Source organism: Falco biarmicus, chromosome 8 (assembly GCF_023638135.1).
Source record: "Falco biarmicus isolate bFalBia1 chromosome 8, bFalBia1.pri, whole genome shotgun sequence".
In the NCBI taxonomy this organism is placed as follows: Eukaryota; Metazoa; Chordata; class Aves; order Falconiformes; family Falconidae; genus Falco; species Falco biarmicus.
Window position 1 is genome coordinate 17,188,725 of NC_079295.1, and position 21,394 is coordinate 17,210,118.

Below are 21,394 nucleotides of genomic sequence, written 5' to 3' on the forward strand. Positions count from 1 at the left end.
TGGGAAGAGAGAAGAGTTTGCAATGGTTTTGTAGACCAGCAGCGATCTGCGGACCCAAAGCAATGCTGGATGAGGTGACCTGGTGGGGTCACCTTGGGCCAGGTTTACTATGATTTGCCAGTGCATGGTAGTAAGGCAGAGGGGAAACTTTCCTTTCCCAATTCCCTGCCTCAGGGAGAAGGGAGATCCAGCAAAGCCAGGACACAACACAGCTTTATACAGCTCTGGTTTGAAAGCAACAGTTCCTAAAAGGCTGTGCTACTGAACGTGGTGTGACAGTGTAAATGAAAACATTAACCTGGATGAGACAAAGAGTTTCAAAGGGGTTGTTACAACAGACAGACCTGCTTTAACAATAAATATATTAAAAAAAAAAAAAAAAAAAGATTTCACTTACCTCTGCCTGTGAGATGTTTGTTCTCTTCTCATCTTTTTCTAAGGGAGGAAAAGATACAGAAAGAGAAAAGTTAGTACAAAAGCAATTCTCAGTGCTAACCCTTGCGACTCTGCCCTGACCCCTGCAGCACTACTGTAAATCAGAAATAATCCTGATTCACAGCTTTTCTTTCTCGCTTGTGTGTGTGTCAAAACCAGAAGCCCTGATCAGCATTTAGGCATAAGCACTGTGTCTAAAGCACGTAACTCCCAGTTTTGGGCTGTGAATTAACAGCAAGCGATGGAGTGCCTTTAGCAGCAGGTCCTTTGGCCAGGCTGCAGCAGGGCTCTGCGCAATCCAGCGGCCATCAGGGATCGTGGCTGCTTTGCCTGGGGACTGCACTTGCCTCTGTGGTCAGGAAAGGCTTGGTTGCCAAACGGTGTGCAGAAACTCACGCAAGGCTCCACTGGACTCAAATACTAATAATAACCTCACCTCAGTTAAGTTATGAGTATACTGATACTGGTAATGAAGAGCGCCTAACAGTAATATGTAAAATTAGCAAGCCAAAGCTTAAAAAGGACTAATCTTTCATCTTAAAAGTTTCATGACATTGCTGGACTGACAATTTTTCCTGGAACTTCTTACTTTTGTTGCCTTAATTTGCTTTGGACGATAGGCATGGCAGAAATGGTTAATACTAGAGATTTCTAATGAAAATAAGCATCTCTGAGAAGCTGTCTGAACAACTAAGTAAAATTGTGTGGAGCAGAAGAGGGTCAAAGATCTTCCTAACCACTGCACTTAACCAGTTTTTCCATGAGATTAAATTATTTTTCTACTGTTGTAGATGTGGTTAATGGACAGAAAGTGTCTGTCTTCTGATGATGATTTCCCAAATATTTGATGAAAATAATGTAGGATCTTTGATACACAGTAGTTTAGCGCTCTAAAATAAAATGCCGTTAAAACCAGAGACATCAATCTCTCACTCTACCAACACCACTTCTAAAATCTCCCACTTGCAGATATCACTGTGCCGTTTCCATTGAGGTGTGGCAGATCTGTGAATGTAGGTCTGAGGGAAGAACTAGGTCTAGGCAATATCACTTTATCTGACTTATTCTCTTGACATTGGCAGCTTGTAGTGTGCTGTGTGAGGGGATGAGCCAGTCCAGGCAGACGGATTGCATTTTCTATTGTTTTCTTTACCATTGTATCTGTGCATCTAGCAAACGTCAGTTGAATTACTTAATGGATTTTTTTCAATATATACATTTCCCACTACCTTTATATGAAAGACATTCAAATTACTTGTACTCGAGGTTCCAAAATGTAGCTGAAAACAGCACTGATTACTAAAGCGTGGCCCCACAGATACAGAATTAGACAGGACAATCGGAAAGCCAGTTCCTGCCATTGACATTTGTATGACCTTTTGTAAGGTGACTAATCTCTTCCTTGCCTTCCCTACCTGTAAATATCACCCTGCCTATTTAAGTATTAGCAGTGTCTATTCACCTTGTAAAGCATTTTGGGGTATCAGATTAAGCTGGCTAAATGTGTGCTTATTTATGTGCTAATAATCTTTCTTATTAACTGTATACCAAACCGACATGGACTTCGATGGTTCAACATTGGAAATTTTTTTAGCTCAGGATCCTGGATGTAGTTTGGAGGCTTAAATTTGAACAAATCAGGAACCTTCAGCAGAGAACAATGAAAAGTAAATTATGTCCCATTCCTTCCTGAAACACTAAACTTGCCCAGATTAAAAATATGTTTTGTAAACCCAAGCTGAGGCTTGCATAAGGAACAAAAGCTGCAGTCAGCAGCTTTGTTGGGTTTCAGGTCTTGTTCCTAAGGATGTGCACAATCTAACCCTTTGGGCTTGCACATTTACTGTTCTTAGTGGGTCGACATTAAACCTACCAGAAGTGGAAAGTTCCCAGCCTTTCCTTTCACCCAGCAGCCCTTGAATGACAGGCAACTTTGGGAACAAGAACTGGTCCTGTATGGGGTTAGAGAAATCATTCATATCCACAGGGCTGATGCTGCCAATGAATAGCATCAGCCAATGTGGAAATTTAAGAATGACTTACAAAATCACACAAACAAGGAGTTTTTCAAATCCAGTACACAGAAATAAATCTAAAGGAGCAAAAGAGACAAAATTGAGGCAGCAGACATGAAGTGTTTCAAGTGAGCTGTGAGATGAAGTGAAGGTAGAGCTGGTTGGAGGTGTGGTTTGGTCAATGGTACATTTTGACATGCATTTACTTTTGAGGACAGAAAGACCATTGCATGCTTATTTTTGACAGCCATTTTGATGGATAAGACTCAATGGAGAGTATAGATTTTTAACAAGAGGTGACAAGACATGGGAACAAGGGAAGCTGTGCCATAGATTGAGGCAGAGAGTAGAAAATGAATAAAAAACCACCCTCTTTCTGTAGAGGAGGAGGAAAAGATGAAAGGCAAGGGGGACAGAAGGAAGATGGAAGTGCCTGTGTGTAGCTGAGGTAGTAAGGAGAGACAGGAATGATGGGGTTGTAGCAGAAGTAAAAGGGGGAACGTAGTGGTGACAGTGAGCAGAGCTGGAGCTCAGTCAAGAGCCTGGGGAAATACTTCGAGCCATCTTGGTCTAACTGAAGGATTACATTAATAATTGTGTGAACATTCTTCCTTGGACAAATCGTGTTTTCCCAGTAAATTATAATACTTTGAAAACAGTCAAAATAAATTCACGGAAGCATGTTCTTATAGCAGTCTTACTAAGAAAGCGTTTTTGTGAGAGTCACTGTGTATAGGAATCGATGCTCTCGCTACAACAGGTCAGTTCTGGCATCAAGAGATTCCACACAGAAAATCTCTGACAACAGAATTTATGACGAGAATGGAAGGCATAAGGAAAGAAAGAACATCATCAGCTACTGCAAATCAGACACATCCAGTGATCGAATTCAAACAAGCCACGCATTTCCCAGCCTTAAATCCCTCTCAGATCCATTGACAATTTTAAGTTGAATTTCTTTACTGAACTCTTTGAGCATAAATTCCTCTTGAGTAGCGTCAGGAAAAAATCATAAACTAAATCACAAAGATCAGACTTTGATATCACTTAGTTTACACAAGAGAATGAATCCCTGGTTTCTCAGCATCATTTAGTTCCCACTGACTACTGTGCAGTCAGGATTCTGCTCACAAAAAAAAAATAATCATAGTTATACAGAATGAGACATTTCCTTATCATGTTTATAACTAGGCAATTATATCATGGAGAATGTGAATTCAAGTCATCAGTCGTTTCTCTCTTACATGAAACAAACCCCAAGCTTTCAGTAGATAACTTGTCTCTACAGGTTTGCTCTCTTTTTGGGGTCAGGAGGGAAGGAGACTTTACTGATGCTCTATTTCCCCTCTCACAAATCACAACATTGCTCACAGAACATGATACGGCTGTATTATATTCTAAATCTCAACATAGGGGTTTTTTTCCAGTTTAACGTTCTTTGCTGCTCTAACCGGCTAACAGGAATCTAATTACTCAAGTAAGTTCTTGACAGTTTTTGTGGTTTTGTTTTGAAGTGGTATAATAGAAATCATTTGAAGAGCTGAGAAGAGATTTGTACATACCCAAGTTACTGGAAAGTTGAGGTATGTAAAAATCGGATTGGAGCTCTGTTTAGAGATTTTTTTGCACCTGTGCTGAGGAAAAATTAGTTGAGGGCTTTCCCCTGTGCTGGATGAATAACGTCTGAGGATAGTGTGACCCTGACCTCATGTAGGCTGGAGCAAAATAAACAGGGTTTCAGGCCTTAGTCAGTGTCATCAGGAAGAGAAACGGTCCATGTTCATCAATGAAAGGTTCAGCCTAAAGGGTATTTCCATCTGTCCAGATATGCACACAGACCTTCTCAAATTAAGCCTTACTTCTTTAAGGAGAGACACTTTTGAAAGCCCACCTACCTGCACAGAGCCCCTTTCAGCAATACAGCTCTGAGCTTAGTCTTTACCCAGGGCAAGATCTCATCCGCTCACCAGGAAACCTGCAAGATTTGGCCCAGATACATTGCTGAAATACAGAGGAAGAACTGCCAAGTGATTTGTCTCCCAAATGCTCTTGTTAGCAGAGCTCTTTTGAAGTTTTTTTAGCCCAGCCATCCAGCCATGCTGATACAACAAGCCAAGCTACCCCAAAGGTGTCATTACATGAGGTCAGAAAAGACCCAAGTGGAAGGAGGCTGGTTACAGCCAGGATGGCAACCGCTTGGTGCTGCTGATTGCTTTTGCTGAGCATCTCCACTGTTGTGCAGACGGCATGACCGTGCTGGGGGAAAGCCTTGTGGTCATTTTAGGGTAAAATCAAAGTTCATCTGCCTCTCTTCTCCCACTGGATAATGTTAATGCACTTGGAGCAGCTAGAAGGGCAAGAGGTGACCTATTTTAAAAGAGGTGGCCTCTGGTATCACCCATGGGATCTGCAGTGGAGTCATCCCGCAAAAGCTTATCTCATCCAGCTAAGTACCCTGCTTTCTTTCCCCCTGGCATGAGCAAATAAAAGCCTTTTCTGTAGGGTTTCAGTCAGGCACTGGAGGAACAGAACAGGTCAGACAGGCTGGCTTTTACACAAAAGAAACTCAGTAAGAGGCTGGTATAATTGTTGGAGAGAGTTTCTTGGAATTGTACTTGGGAAAAGAAAGCTGAGGAGTTTCAGATGAAAGTCACAAGGGGCTTTAGATTTGGTTAGTTTTTGTCATAGTGTCTAAATTTTCCCTTAAAAATAATAAACATAATACCCTTCGGTTGCTCAGATAGCGGAAATAGCCCACAAACCACATGCCTATAACAGGATTTAGGTAAAGAACGATTAAACAAGAATGGTTTGAATCTGAAAGAGATGAGCCTGAAGAGAGACTTTAAGGACACAATGTCACCATCAGTCTGGAGCTTTTTTATAATCCTGACCCCACCACTGAAAAAACAGTGCCCCCGGAGAGAGCAAAGTAGATGCACAGAAGCATGGACCCAGCCTTCCACGTGCAAACTTTAGTGCAGCACACCCCAAGCTAGCTGATGCTGCTATGAAATAGTTCAGCCAGTTTAATTTCATTTCATTAGTTTTGATGAAATATCTCCGTGGCCAAACAGTACTATGCCCATGTGTAAAGCTTTCTCTCCCAAAAATTGTGAAAGAAATGAACCAGTTGCTGACTTCTGATCAATATGTTCAGACGATGATGACATACAGTTGGAAAATGAAAATAATTTTCCTGGCTCTGGCTCTACTTAGCCATCTCCCATGATGAAGAGAAGGGTGGCTCTCTCCGCCTGCTGCAGGGTTGGGGGATGCTCGAGTGCTTTGGCAGCAGGCAGAGCTCTGCTCCCAGCCTTGGTGTGTGCTAACTGTGCAAAAAGGCAGATCACCTGCTTCAAAACCTTACATTTAAACAGCACAGACCCACACAGTTTCAGGAACTAAGAAAAGAAGTGGATAATTTTCCAAATAATTCTTCATTCTCCTGCAACTTAGTGGCGGACAAACCTGAAAATTTCTGAAAAATTTGTTTCAGTCATTTCACATTTTTATTTCTTCATCAGTAAGGATATTTTTAGGTCTACCAGCTTGCCTCACTGGTGTTTGACCACCACTGTTCATATTTGCCATTGGTACTTGTAAAACAAGCTCATTTAAATCTGATTTAAAAAATGACTGGCATAATGTTATTTGGTTTTTCTGCTACCAAAACTACTTTTTCTTTCCTCCAGAAGACAAGGGAAGATCAAAAAATATTTAACATTTTGCTTTTGCCAGTGTTCTAACTACGCATTGCCAGATGAGCTAGCATCGCATCGTTTTTTACTAAACCACTGCAGCAGGAAAAGGAAAAAAGCCCAAAAAGACAAAAATAGACAATGCTTATGTAGTGAATTATTTTACTTTTGCTTGCTGTTTTTTGTTCGCCTGTATCTCTCAATGAAAACTACAGGTATAAGTATAATTATATTTAATTACAAAAAAATATCCTGGTAAGCCCTCCTGGCAGGAGTATGTTTCTGAAAATCTTCATATTGCAAAAGGACCTCATTAAACTCCAGTATCCCAGCTGCTGCAGTAAACGTAGCTGGAAGGTCTGCTCCCCTCCTCAGTCAAATGCTGACAAGAGAGTGCATACATTGCAGTTCTGCTGCATCTCACACACTAATCAGCATCTAAATTACTACCTGGCCCTTTAGGGGACACTAATAACAAGGTTTGTATAGGAAGCATTAATTAAAACATTGAGGAGAGAGGAATTTGCTATATACACAAGCATTTGCATGCTTATTCTATCAGGTGTTTGCAGTTCAGGTGTGTAGCATGGGAGAGGTCCCACGTTACCCTGACAGAACCATCGCCAAGAGATTGCTCATCCCTCTGGCTCAGAGATCATAGAGTAGCTTTTCCCAACTAGCTCCTGAATGTAACCAGCTCTCTGTAGTTCCTTAAAATGCCACAGGCTGGATGAATCAGCTGTTTGGAGATTTAAAAATTTATTTCCAGGTAAATTAGCTTATTTCTATTTACATAGCTCTGTATTTCCCACCTTCAATATTCCAGTAACCATTACTAGTCCTGAGAGTAGGGGCAGCAATCCCCTTTGTTAGACCAAATCCTTCCTAAAGGTGCTCAAAGTCAGCCTGTAAATGAAAAGGATGATCATCCTTTTCCTCCCAACACACACAACAGCATCTGATCCAAACAGCATCCATAATCTCTGAACATCATACAGGCACTGTCTAAGGACCCACCTTCAACTACACAGCCATAAGAATATGAAATAAAACCACCTTTCACAAATCACACAGATCAAAATTTCTTTAAAGCATACATTCTGAGACCATGATTTGGTTTGGAAGAAACTGAAGAAATTACAAACCTCAAATGTGAATTCAAATGTGTTTGTTTACATCACATGAATCTCACAAGGGAATTACAGTGCCTGATTCACCACCTTGTTATTCCAGTTTCATGCCAGACGCATGGAAAACAGTCTAGTTCCACTGGCATTAAACTAGATTATAACAGTGATGGATCAGGTCTGCAGCTTTATTGCTGCATGTCATGAATTATTACAACAAGCACAAAAAATCATCCCTTTCATAAGCATTTTGTTTTCAACTTTTCATTCTGCCTTCCTCCTGTTAAATATAAGTATAAAACAAGTTCTAAACGAGTCCCATAAACCAAATATAGCTCTTAAAATATACATTGGAAAATAATTCAAATTTAATTCTTTATTTTCTCTCTTCTTATTAATAAGGACTGAGTTGCCTTTTTTTTTTTTTTGAGCTCTCAGATGAGACATTTTCTGGACCCAATATAAATCTCTTACTAGATTACCAGGAATGACTCCGGGATGAACATTTCATATAACATGCAGCCGACCGGTGTGGACTCATGGCATCAGAACCAGGAGGAACCTCTGGCCGGACCACAGGGCGTCACTGTGTGCAGAAGCTCCAGGTCAGGAACTGCCCCTGTGTTGCTTCAGAGTTGCTCTCTTAAATTAACTCATTCTAAAAGAATACCACGTGGTTACCAGCAAAGCACTGTGTTTCCAGCACAACATAGCCAGGTGAGCTTCACCACAAATCTGCACTGCCGGTCACACTCCCACCTTCTGCAAAAAGTTACTCTGCGGGTTCCCAGCTCAGTTGGGCATTAAGGGGAGCTGTGCAGTGCTCCAGGCAAAATGGGTCCCCCCTGCATGTGGGGGGCTGCTCAGGGCAACTATTGCGGCGAATCTATGGTCTGCATCAGCAAAACAAATCAGACAAACCAGAAGTTTTGAAGGAAGTGAAAGACAGAAAATCATTTCCCCGCTGACTTTATCAGGCCACAAGCAACAGGAAGTTTTGCCATTGGCTTGAAAATCAAGGTTTTATCCTAGATATATAGCATGAGTTTGAGGAAAAAAGAAAAAAAAAAAAGAAGAGGAAAAAGGCAAACTACTTTCTCATCTAATTCTCATCTAATGAACTAGTTCTAGAGTTAGTGCAACTGGGAAATAACTTCACCCCTATGTAAACTGGCTTAGTCAGAACTCTTGCTCATTATCTAAACTAAGTAATGACACATTAACATTCACTGCATCTTTGAAAATCCAAGTTAGTTCGTTCCGTTAAGTAAAAGTGAGACAAACCAAAGAAAACTACTGTGATCAGTGATGTGAAATCCTTGTCCTAATGGGAAAGTTGATGGCAATGGCAAACTCAAGTCTCAAAATGTGCAAAGTGAGACTTAAACAATATGTGATCTACATATGACCCTCTTTTATGCACATCTATTTAGGATGACTCAAATCTTTCCTTTAAATTGAGAAGTTCCTTACTGTTGAAGCAAATAAATGTAAACCAAGGTGACACTGATTTCCCGGCACAAGCCAGAAGGCGAACCCGACAGCCAGCATTTCAGGGTGCCCCTGGCGGTGCTGGAGGCCCAAACTGAACCACAAGAAGACCTTGGAAAAACAGACTTTCACAGAGATATGGAAGAACCAAAGGGCAAGGACTGGCAAATAGACCTAAAAGCACAATGTGGTGTCTTGAAGTACCCAACTGTGTAGAAGGAGAGCTCACCTCATTGTAAGGTTACATTGACACCGGGTCTATATAGATGTCAGTAAAGATTACATCTTTGCTGCACGGAGTAAGGGCAGTTTCCACACTCACAGCATAATCCCACCTGGCCTGAAACCTGACAGTGAAAGAAAAGACTCACACAAAGGCAAGAGTAGGGCAGTGGAGGTAAAGACAGCTTTTGAGAGGTTAGAGGAGGGCCAGAGCTGTTGCGCGACTGCCAGCAAATAAACAGATTCAAAGAGCAGAAAGGTGCCACTGAAATGAATGTGTCCAAGCAAAACATACTGCCAGACTACTAAAGTTTTGCAAATAACGGCTACTGTTTTACCAAATGTTACCAAAGCACAAGCACAAAAACTTCCCAAATAGTTTTGTCCATTTACTTTGTCCATAGACTCAAACAGTCATTCATAAGAATGTTTTAGTTTGTGAAAAGACTTAATGTGTTCATTAAGTATTTTCAAACACAGAAAGCAGCAAAGTACTTTGAGAAGACAGTTACCTAGAGTTGTGAACTCATCAGTAATACTGAATAGTGATAGTAACGTGTTCTTTGCCAGCTGCTTGCCTGCTTTATATTCAGTCTGTGTTCAAATGACATACTGAAGAGGTGGAAGACTTAAATACAACCGAGGCATAGATGATGAAGAAAAATCCATGGTTACCAGCAATATAATACTAGCTGATCCCCTGATATACATTTAAACCATTTCCTAATAGTTTCATATGCAGGAATCAGTTGTGATGGAAAACGGCTCAGAACTGACCCACCAACGGCGACCTTTGCATGAGAGTTCCAGCTGCAATAGCTATCAGGGCAAGCGCTTCCTTTCTCGGCTGTGAGCTGCAGCAGCATTCTAAGCTTTAAAATAAAAACCACCAGCAGCAGCCAAAACTCAGTCAAACATTTCTTAGCATGCTATAGCTCATAAAGCCAGTAAAGAAAAGATCGTAGCTGAACAGTTGTGCATTGTACATTCTGGAAAGTGACATTTGCCAGGGGAGAAGAAAACAAATATAAAACAATAAAATTCTTCCTTACCCAGTGATTATTATTGCTGCCTTTGCAGTTTCCTTCCTTTTGGAAATAATACCTCAAGGATTTCAGTAAAAATGTGTTGTAAAGCTAGTCCTGGCCAACTGCTTCTGCTTACTTGTGGTTAGAATGCACATGATAGGGCTCCTCACATACACGTTTCATTTTATGCATGAATCAGGTGAGCTACTAATAATAGTATTTCTCCAGGTTTAAGACCTTTTTTACAAAAAGAAGATGCAAATACCAATTTTGTAAATTCATTATTTGGTTTTCTAAGTTTTCAAAGAGTCAGCAGAATGAGGTTCCATAATCTCGTTCTCACTATCAGCGTGACTAGGTGGGATGGAAAAGACAAGGCAATCATTGTTAACCCAGGCTAAACCAGCCGTAATTTCCAAAGACATTTTTCAGAATTTCTACTAACCTTACTACACACCAGGGACAGAGGGGACCCTGGGCTTCATTTTATACATCTCCATCTGTGCTGTCACAACCAGAAACACCTCACTGTGATTCCTGTAGCAAGAGCTGTTCCACGCCCTCCTATGGGATATGCTGTACACATTAAAGCCTAAGTCACACACCAGCATCAGCATTTTAGGAGGCTTGAAAGCACATTTCTAAACAATTACAGCCCTGCTGTCTACTTACCGTATTTCAAAAACAGACAGTAAAACCTAATGTTGATCTGGATGAAAAATTCTGGATTTTTCCTTGAACATCTATTCCTTGAACAGAAAATTCTTTTTTCTCCCCTACCCCCAAACAGTTTTTTAGTTCATCAGTACAGCTCCACTTCAAAGAGAAAAGGTTATCAAATGTCACTCAGCAATACAAACATGTTGCATTCAGAGCAGCTGGGCTTGCAAGTTAAACAGGTCACTGATTCTGTTGCTGTCCTGCAGATCCTAATGTAACAGGGAGAAGGTGGAGCAAGTGCTGCAGCTACGTGGTAGCAGATCCCAGAGATGCTACTGTTTGGTGGCGGTGGAAGAAAGAGCAGGAAAGGTTCGCTCAGATCTTTGCTTTCTGCCACTGCCTGGGAACAGCTATGGCAGGGAACTTCAGAAAGACTTGAAGGGCATAGTATCACCACAAAGCCACTGAGCGGTGGAGGCTCCGTGCTGAAATGTTTAGGCTGTCGGGGATGTCTGGGTAACAGGATAAGCAGTACTGTAGGATGCAATAAAGCTCACTGCTTTACTGAACTTTGTATCTGCCCTGCTGAAGCTCATTTTCTGCCCATTGTGACTCTTCTCTGCTTGTCATATCAGAACGAAGGATGTGGCCCCGGGTGAAAAACACAGCCTTTAAAATGCACATTTGTCCACTTAGTGCTGCTACCTCGGTAAGTGTGGTTTAGCTCCACAAGACAAATAACACCAAGACATTAATTCTCTGTGGTACGTCTGCATCTCAGGTATCCCAGTGAAAACATGAACAAAGAGTGAACATGTAACTGCTTCGTTCTGCTGCTATGATATCCTCTTGATCCTCCAGTAAAGTCATTTGAGAAAAAATACTAGAAGGGGTGATTACAGATACAGACACGAGTAGCATTTTCAGGGGGACAAGGGGAAAACAGAGCTCTTTCCAACAGACACATCGCTTCATTCTACCCTAGAATTGCTTTGGTGACTGTAAAAGGGGCTTGGCTGGCCCAGCTGATCTTGCTTCCACCAGCTGGTGACACAAACAGCTCAGACACACAGGAAAGCAGAGGTAAGCTCTGCACCTCCCTGCACCCCCTGAATTTCTGCAGCCTTGCGTGGCTGGCAAAAACTCCCATGACAGATCGCTTCTGTTCGTTTAGAGTCTCTGCTAGATTTTGGTCCAGGTTCGTTAAACTCCCACTTGCGGTGTATTTTGAAGTGAAGCTTTAACTTCAGTTACTACATATGAAGAGTTAAATTTTGACTCTGAAAGCTCAATAAATGGGGCTATCTTGATTGATGCTTTAAGTGCAACCCCTTCCCAATATTCTGAACATAATGAGGTTAGTGCTAAAAGCTGGATTCTCTCTCATCTGTCTGCATTATCTATTTATTCCGCACACGTCACCATGGTAAATGAGTGCTGCATTAAGTACTAAATAGGAGAGGTCAGACAAACTCTATGTTGGTTTTTTCCCTCAGCAAGGCTAAAATATTTATTAATGGATTTTAGTCTATTACCTGATGTAAAAATAAAAAAAAAATAACCCCCCCAGTACCGACACATTATTGAAGTATAATTTAAGCATAATCTCAGAACAAAGTAATTCAACATTCTTATTCAAAACATTTTGTCTTATAATGTTTAAATGGACTTAATTTCTAATAGACTTTAAAATTTTTTACCCTTTAAAAAAAACCCACTCAAAATACAAGCAGAATGTTTGCCACCAGCTAAACTAGACCTATTTTAATCCAAACTTTTTTTTAAAATGCCACCAACTCCTTAAACTGTATAGTCATGTAGCTATATTAAATTTAGCTTAAGTACTTTGACTGCAAGAAGTAGTTAATTACACCTAGGCATTTAATTTTTTTAAACAGAAAACTCACCAGCTAGTCAGAATTCTCACCAAAACAAACCGTGTGAGGTGTACCAATATTTGTCACAGTGCAAGTATGTTAAGAGTTCCTCTCTAGCAAAATATTAAGCCTTGTGAATGCAATGAAGTTAGAATCTGCCCAACCAACCATCTCACCAGGCTAGGCAGTGGTGCACACAGCTGTGCTCTGCCCGTGGCACAGGTCTTTGTCATCTTAATAGGCACGGAGGTGATAACAGAGGTAAACATTCCGAAAGCTTATCAGTCCTGATGCTGAATAACCAGGCAGCTGGAGATCTGTAACATGAAGCCATATATATTAAAAATGATTTGCAAATAATCTCCTGGGGTGGAAGAAGGCTGTTTCTATGGTGCTTTTGTGTAAGGAATGAGGAAAACAGATGAAGAGTACAAGGTTCGACTCTAAAAATACCTCCTTCACTTCCAGACAGTTCCATGGACATTGACCCTTGCAGCACCAAACCAGCAGGAAGCAGGGAGCAGGAGGAACAAGTCATGTCATGGCACACATTAGGAGCTTACCTGCACTGATAAGTACAAAAGTACATCAATTCACCTGATGGGGATTTAAGGCTGGAACAAAAAAAAATGGATTAATGTAATTTCACCCATACTGGGAGTGAGTAAAACTTTTTTTTTTTTTTTTGGCTTCATGTCCTCTCGGCTGCCCTGCTTCTCTGATCTAGGCCAGAAATCTGCATCCTGGTTGTGAACATCCAACCTCTATTTCCAGCCTGCTGGGCTGGCTCAGGCCTCTCCATGGAGCACAGCTTTCGCAGGCGGCTCGCATCCTGCACCCCTCCGTCGCACAGCGGGAAGGCAGGCTCTGGTGAACGGGAGGGACTCGGTCTCGTTTTGACTGAATTTACTCACTTCAGCCAACTAGACTATAGTCAGCAGAAGCAACCAAGCTCATAGGGGCTATGCGTCATGTAAAACGTACCTATGTAGGCAACGTTAAACATCGAAAACAAAGGAAGAACGGATAACAATAAACATGAAAAATGAGGTAAAATAAGTGAATTTTGACCAGAACATGCACACCACCTTTTTGTCTTGGCTTTTCCTGAGCCATTTTCAGACCATTCTTGTTAAAGCGTTACTTGGTGACTAAAGAGATAGTCCAGACTCCACTTGGGCACTGTGTGAAACAGTATGTGTTTCCTACTGTTTCACACCATGTGTTTTACACAATGACTAAAATGTTCCCAGGGAATGTTTCTATTTGTGAACTAATGTGTTCGTGACCTCAAAGAACAGCAAAAATGCATCAGGCTCCTTTGGTGATAACCTTGGCTCTAAGCGCAGCAGTGCCCGCTCGGCCTCGGGCTTGCTGTCTTTACTGTACTGCAGGAAGCAATGGCAGCTTTCTTAGGAGGTGATGACAATGACACGTAAAATCCTCACCCTCTCATGAAAATGGAGCATTTTCATGAAAGAGTCTAAGGAAAACTTTTTTCTGTTTGTTTTTAAATTCATTGTTTCTGTTTGGAGCCTCTGAGCTGTTGCTTCTGGGCTGCATTAAAAACAGTTCAGGCACAGTTTCCTGACTTTTCTCTTTGTTTTTCTTCTTTTTTTTTTTAAGTCCCTGAACTTTTCTTTTTATTTTCATGGATCAGATCATGGAGTCTTTAGTCATGTTGCATATGTGTGATGAACTTATGCTGAGGCTTGTCCCAGGGACTTCTGAGAGCCTGAACTGCAAAGTAAATTCAAAGTAACCCAAATGAAAGAGCATCCGAGCATAGTGTATATGGTTAAGAAAAAAGGGGTGTAGTTTGCCATTGAACGTTTGCAGTCACACATCAGCCTGCAAACGGCAGGATACTCACAAGCACAGACATTGTCATCTCTGTTCTGGAATCCCTATCACTTGTCGGGTCCTATGCAATGTTTGGTTTATATAGGTCACTGTTTCACTGTGTCAGACGGCCCTCTCCAGCACAGGCCAACAGAACACTAAGGTCCTTGCTGACCTGATGAACACTGCGTGACCTCTGAGCATCCTGGTGCCATTGGTGACATACACTGAGCTGTGCCGGTGCCTGTGGTGTGAGGAGACACAAATCTTTTTCATAGCTTATTGCCATACCGCCACAAACTCCTAGACTGAAATGAAAACAGACAGCATACTGCAATGTTATTCACATTTAGCATATAGAAAGGCCAACTAGTTTGACCAAAAAAAAAAAATACAGTTAATGACAGTTTTTATTAATGTGCTGCTTTTCTGAATGCTTTATTACTGCATTAGAAGCCTAAATTTGCAATTGAAAACAGCTGCTATTTGGCTTACTCACTTTCTATTTCCTGAACTAAAGTAAGCACTATGTTCTACCAGAATCTCAAGCTTTTGAAAAACATACTGGTTTTCATGAACTGTGAGACCAAGAGTTCTCTGCTGATTCAAGTTTCAGTGAGACTTTTGCCTGAGAAAGTATAGCAAAATTGCCTGAAAATGCCCAGGAACAGCTGCCTCCTACTTAGCAGGTCTTTTTTGATCTCAGTTCATTTTATATTGAGGAAAAAAAAATCCATGATCACCAGATGTAACACAAAGACATCCATTCACCTGGAAGCATCACCTAACAACTATTAGTCACAACCACTAGTGCTGGGTAGATCATACTGCATTTATCCCTGCAAGGATGTAGTGTTGGTATAGTTTGCATCATCAGAAAAGCACATCTATACGAGATTTATTGTGTGGAGAAATTCTGGGAGAGTTAGAACCAATTTAGCATAAAATGCCTAACCTGCTTCGGGTTGTCATGGGGTTGCCACAGGTGTAAGGACAGTTTTGCCTCCCACCACCCATCTGGCAGCGATGTTTGCTACTGCACTAAACATTGGGGCTGCTCCTGAGGCACCTCAGCAGACCTCTGGGGAAGTGGCAGTAAGCTGAAAGACATGAATCCCTCCTCGGGCCAGAGAAAATCAGTTGGGAACAAGATGGAAAAACTGCTAATGCCCAAAGACAAGCTGCAAGCAAGTTCCTTGTCTGGAGACAGGTACAGCTTGCTTATCTTCACGTTAAGATTTCCAGCCTTCAGAAAACTCAGATGTACTGAGTTGTACTTGGCATATATGTTTTATATTGCTTTTGCAGTGAAAATATACCCTTTCTGCTTTGAAATGAGATTTGCAAAATACAAAAAGACAGCTCTGGAGAAGAGTTATCAACCAGCTGCTATATTTTTCTTATTCCCAAACACCCGGTAACATTTACATTACAAGCAAGGAAGCCAGAACAGGCAACTGAGCAGAAAGGAGAGCTGGAAACAGAAAATACATAGAAAGTTCAGAAATGCAGAAGTTTGTCCTAATGTTTACCCATATTCTAATGCTTCAAGAAGACTGAACACTTCGACACAAGTTGAGCAGCCAGACTGTTTGATGTTGTGTTGGCTCTGTGACAAAGCCAGTCCACCCAAGAACGCTGGCATTGTGTTCTGATCAAAGCGAGCCCTAATGGCATTAAACCCGAGTTGTGGTCTGACATATTTTCCTCTCTCAACTGTCACCTCTCTGCATTGCCACCAGCTTTTTCTTGAGCTCTTGCAGCATGATATTCTGCTAGTTTAAAGCATGGCCAGATTTTCATTTCAGATTTTAAGAACTGATTTTTATATATATACTGCTGTGCTTGGTAAGGAGACGGGAGGTTGTGATTATTATGGCAGTGCAGAAAAGTTTGTTTTCAGGATATGGTGATACCTGGTTTTTGTTGACTTTAATGATATTGCAAGAGAAAAAGGAAGCAGGAGAGCTTTAGCCATTTTTGGATTAAGCCCTGTGCAGCATAATAGTTAAATGTGTCTTTAAAACTAAGCACATACTTATGTTCCTTTTATAAAGGACAGACACAGAGCAACTGTGGCTATAGCAGGATACAAGTGGGTTACCCCAGCAATCCCATGTGCAGGCATCCTGCACAGGATGAGATGCTGCACATCTCTGTAGCTCCATCCACTAATATTTGTCTTTGCTTTCACAGATAGTAAAAGAGTCTTATAATTTCAAATAAAAGTAAAACTGATTAAATATTATGAAAAATGCTCAGAAAATATAGCTCCATTGATCACAACTGAAGCACAACAGCGTTAAGTAACTTCATAACTTAAGTCTCAATTTGCTAGCTCTAGCTTCTCTGCTCAGAGGTGACATAACCCATCAAAGAGCACTTACAGAAAGAGTTAAGGATTTATGCGTTGCTACATTGCTTCACAAGCTCATATTGTCCACTGCAACCACTGTTGCTGCTGCAATTCAAATTTTTCTTTTGTTGACTTTGATTGCAATTATATATGATGCCAATCAGAGTGAACACGATAAAACACTCCAGTCAAGATATTACAGGCTGGATATTACCTCCTGCAGTCACATCTACTGCCTAGCTTTAAATCACTTAGTGTGGTCTAGCACCATTGTCTTGGAAGCAATGAAGCCAGGCAGATTCTTGTTACAGTTTTTGAGTCGCTGTCATTAGTTTAAAATTACTTAGCCTTAGTAGATACTACATCTTTGTTTTATAGCATAGCGGACCAGACCTAAATCAGTGATGACAGATGCCTGTCAAAGCTGTAGTAGACATCAGGGATGGATGAGAAGACTTAGAAGAAAACAACTATTTTAGATCTTTGCCCAGCACAACTCAAACTAAAATTATTATGAAGTTCTGAAATGTCCAAACACATTTTACTGCCTTCTGGTTTCCAGATGGTTCTGCATCCAGAACACCAGAATACCACAAAAATGCTGCTTTTCCCCTGCTGCAATCAGAAGCAGCTGCAACAGGAGGCTATAGAAAAGTCTGATTCTTAGCAAATGCCCCTCTCTGGTTTTCAAAATAAAAGAAGTTTAGATAATTTGAGTAAACTTTGCACGGGCATCCAAACATTTAGAATTGCATTAGGACACACATTTCAAACCCTTGGAAGCATATCCTTCACTAGCTCTTTGCTCCTAAAGAGGAGGGAATTTGAGGACTCCAGTGGGTAAAATTCAAGAGACAGGACTCTGGTTTAGCTCCCTGTTGATCTTGAGAATCACACTTCCAAAGCAATTTGTTGGAGTGTCAAGTTAGCACCCTTACTATTATTATTTTCTTGACTGCAACCATATGCAGTGATGCATTTAACATTTTTGGAGACAAACTGTTATTCAGCATTCTTTTCCAAACCCAACAACTGACCAGCATTTTGGGGTTTAATCAGCAAGGCGTCAAGAGCCCCTAGGATTAGCTGACTCTGAAAACTGAAGGTGTACAATTGTTTCAGAAGCTGAACAGCACCTTGCAACATCAAGACCATAAGACGTTTTTTTACTGTTTGTACTTGCATTGTAAAGCTCTTGTCTGCCTTTCCAGTTTGGCTTTGCAGTCCTTGTATTCAGCCAGTTTACACAGCTACATGTGCACACCCTGTTCAGAACGCTTGCCCATATCAAACATGCCATATGGAAATATACAGGCACATGCTCATGCATAAACCACATGGTGAACTGCAGGAAAATGAAGGTGCTTTTAAAGTTTTTATTTTTGTCTGAGTTCATATAAAATTAGAAAACAAGACAAGATCATAATTTAACCAAAGAATACCTTCACTGATACTAGTTCCCAGTATCTAGTAAAAGGGGAAGATATCTACACAAATAAATATAAATAAGTGAAGAGGGTGAATACTAACTCTTGGGCTTATGTGGAAGTTGTCCAATAGGTGCAGCATCCTGACTCATAATAAAAATGATTTATTTAAAGATTTATTATGAACATTGCAGGAAAGGAGATAACAGACATGTACCACTTTGTTTACATTAAAAATTCCTGCAAATTAAAGAGTTCTTATTCTCTGCTTGGTTTTGATTTGGTACTGTAGCAAGTACCTGTTTATAAAAGGAAATATGACAGTACGAAATGTACAAAGTGACTTGCAGAAGAGATTAACAGTCAAGGTGAATTTGCTTTAAATTAAGCCCTAGCAACACCGACACTGTAGATCTCATCAAGGTAAGGAAAGTCGGTCTAAGGCAGATGTTTTGTGCACCGTTACTGACAGCTGAACTGCTCCCTACAATTCAGGCCAGAAAGCTACTTTCCAGACTGGGGGTGGTGGTAGCCCTGCAGCAAACGCCTGGGTCACTCTCAGCGTCAACAAATACAACCTGACAAATACAACCTGAGATATATGCCACGCTTGTACCTCCCTAATCTGCGTGCTGTGCTGCAATGATCTCAACCCCAAGAGCAGGGCTCTCTAAATGCTTCTTTCTGCACATTCTGAGAAACTTCAGCTGCTGGTGATGTTAATCAGAGCTGGAGACCACCAGCAACCTGCAGTAAGTGGGGATCCTAACAGAGCTAAGGTGGTTTTATTCTACTGAGAGGCCAGCGCATACAGGAATGACCTCAGAGACACATCAGTGAGCAAAAGACTGAACTGCTTTTAAAAAAAGATTGAGGTGATGAAGAGATAAGGCAGGAAAAAAATGTTGCAGAGCACTACAAAAGAAAAGTTTGATATTACGTAGGTAGTGTGTTCCAAAGGGATTATGTCTTGATGTCTTTTTCCTGTAATCCATTCTTGCTGAACTTTTTTTTGCTTACAACACTGCCTAAACAGCTTAGTAAAGAGTCCTTCTGAAGTCACATTTATGTGACAAAGTATGTTGCAACCTGAAATCATCCCACCCCCACAGAAAATCTTATGGGAGGAGTCTTGGTTGAAGATAATGTATTCACAGTCGAAAAGGAATAATGAAAACAGGCATCAGATCTTTCATCAGAAAACCAGAAAACAACCTGTTTTGCAGAAGCAGTTCCCTTAGCTGCATTAGCCCTGGAGCCACCACATACCGCTAGAGATTGGAGAACCAAGACTAGGACTTCATGGACCTCCAAAGTATCCACCCAGGGAAAGAAAATGTTTGTGGATGGAAGTGCTGGATCTGGGTCATATTAATTCTCCTTAAGCATATGACAGAAGATTTATGTGGAGGGTAAAATCCTGAAATTATTAACATTATCTGGAGGCTATGAGTTACACATATCCATGGGGTTTATTCCAAACAGTTCTAAGATCCATTATCTGGTATTCAGTGCTATGAAATTAATACTGGATTTTTAAAATCATGTAGTTAATAAAACCAATTTTCAGATAATCCTGTGTATACAAGTTCAACAATTTACAAGGTATGTTGGCACTGACCTGGAGGCACGTGTTCATTCATGATGACGAGTGATGCTGGTGTAGGCCTTCTTTTCCTGATCTGTAACAGGTATAAAGCAAGGAGAGTCATTAGGGTCCATCAACCTCCCCTCACACAAAGCAAAGCAAAAAATCCATCTGGAGTTCTCCTGAGTATATAGACCAGACACAGTTAAAACAGCAAATATTTAAAGAACAGCAGCATGTCACAGTCCTACTGAGTGCTCATCTGGTCTGACAGTGATCAGGGTCATGCTGCTGCTTGTGCAGAGAAAACAAAGGTATGAGGGAGAGGGACAGATTTCCAAAATACCTTTAGGATTTGCAATCATCTTGAATAAGTTTTTGGACATTAGTATTGCTCTTTAACTAAAGAAAACCAATACTTAAGACTTTCAAAATAATGTTTTCAAAGAGCACTATACAACAGAACTTTACATTTCAATATATAAACCTGAATTTTATGCAATTCTTATTCAGAGTTTATTTGGTTAACTACTTCTGTTCCATGAACAGTGGTTAACTCCATGATATTGGACTACCCGCCTATAATGCACACATTTGCTTTGAAAGCCCTGCATTGTTTCACTAAAGCCTCCAGATTATTGATAATCCACTGAATTTAAGACAAGGACCAAGAGTATTTAAGCTAGAAACCATTCTTACATGAAATCTCAGTGTCAGTGTGTTTGTTCTTTTTTAGCTGCTGAGCCAACATCTGTATTTAGCTGGGTTCAAATTTTGCTTTCAGAGGCGTAAGTGGAAAATTACATCATCGGGGTTAATGGGTTTATTCCAGATTATCATAGCTGACAGCAAAATTTACTACTTTAATTTCAACACACACCCTCAGTGAAACCATAGAGCACTTGGAATTAAATTCACAACACAAAAAGAAAGCACTGCCTATAAATTCTGGACAGATTTTGGGCCACAGCATTTCAAAAGCCATGGGAATTCCAGGAGATCCTAATCCTATGGTCCTCATAGATTTCAGAAAAATGTCAGAACATGTCCTGCTTGAATTTATTGCAGGACTGTTCCATAAGGTACAGATATCTCACAGCTCAGAAGCACCTATGGACAAAATGAAGACCCACAACAATTCTCTCCTGAACCCTTCTAGTATTTCTTCGTTCAGTGGTCACTCACAACTCATCATTTTCTGGCAAAGGTGGCTGCCTTTTAAGAGACACGACATCAGAATATTCTGGAAACCAGATACCTGTCCTAAAGGTGCAAATAGTTTCGTAGCTATAATGGCACGGAACTGTCAAGGTTATAATATTCCCCTGGTATCATCTCAACCTAGACTTACCAAAATAGAAGTAAATGTCAAGAAGGACTTGCACTGAGAGAGCTATACTGGGTCACCTAAATAGGATTTATCCAGCTTGTCTCATAAGATCCCCTGTGTCCTTCTTTACGCACTTCTACACATATCTGCACATAGTAATAAGTATCTTTTCCTCCTTAGATGTCTGTACTGCTATATATATATTATATGTACGTGTATGTTTTGGGAGCGAGCCAAAACCTAAATTAGCACAGACAAAATTCCAATGCAGACATAAGTCAGGCATATTTCTTCA

At 40.7% G+C, this 21,394-nt stretch overlaps 2 protein-coding genes across 3 annotated transcripts in view; both read right to left on the reverse strand.

The window, feature by feature from the left end:
• PPP1R1C (protein phosphatase 1 regulatory inhibitor subunit 1C) overlaps positions 1–21,394 on the reverse strand; it is a 54,021-nt gene that overhangs the window by 30,903 nt on the left and 1,724 nt on the right. The window contains exons 2-3 of the mRNA XM_056350228.1: positions 19,803–19,863; positions 398–435 (exon numbers count right to left, since the gene is read on the reverse strand). Of these exons, the coding sequence (XP_056206203.1) occupies positions 398–435; positions 19,803–19,863 (99 nt within the window). The remainder of the gene's footprint in view (positions 1–397; positions 436–19,802; positions 19,864–21,394) is intronic.
• Positions 19,803–21,394, reverse strand: part of ITPRID2 (ITPR interacting domain containing 2) — a 53,586-nt gene continuing 51,994 nt past the window's right edge. For both annotated transcript variants that reach the window (XR_008823669.1, XR_008823668.1), the window contains exon 22: positions 19,803–19,863. The gene's annotated coding sequence lies outside the window, so the exon portion shown is untranslated. The remainder of the gene's footprint in view (positions 19,864–21,394) is intronic.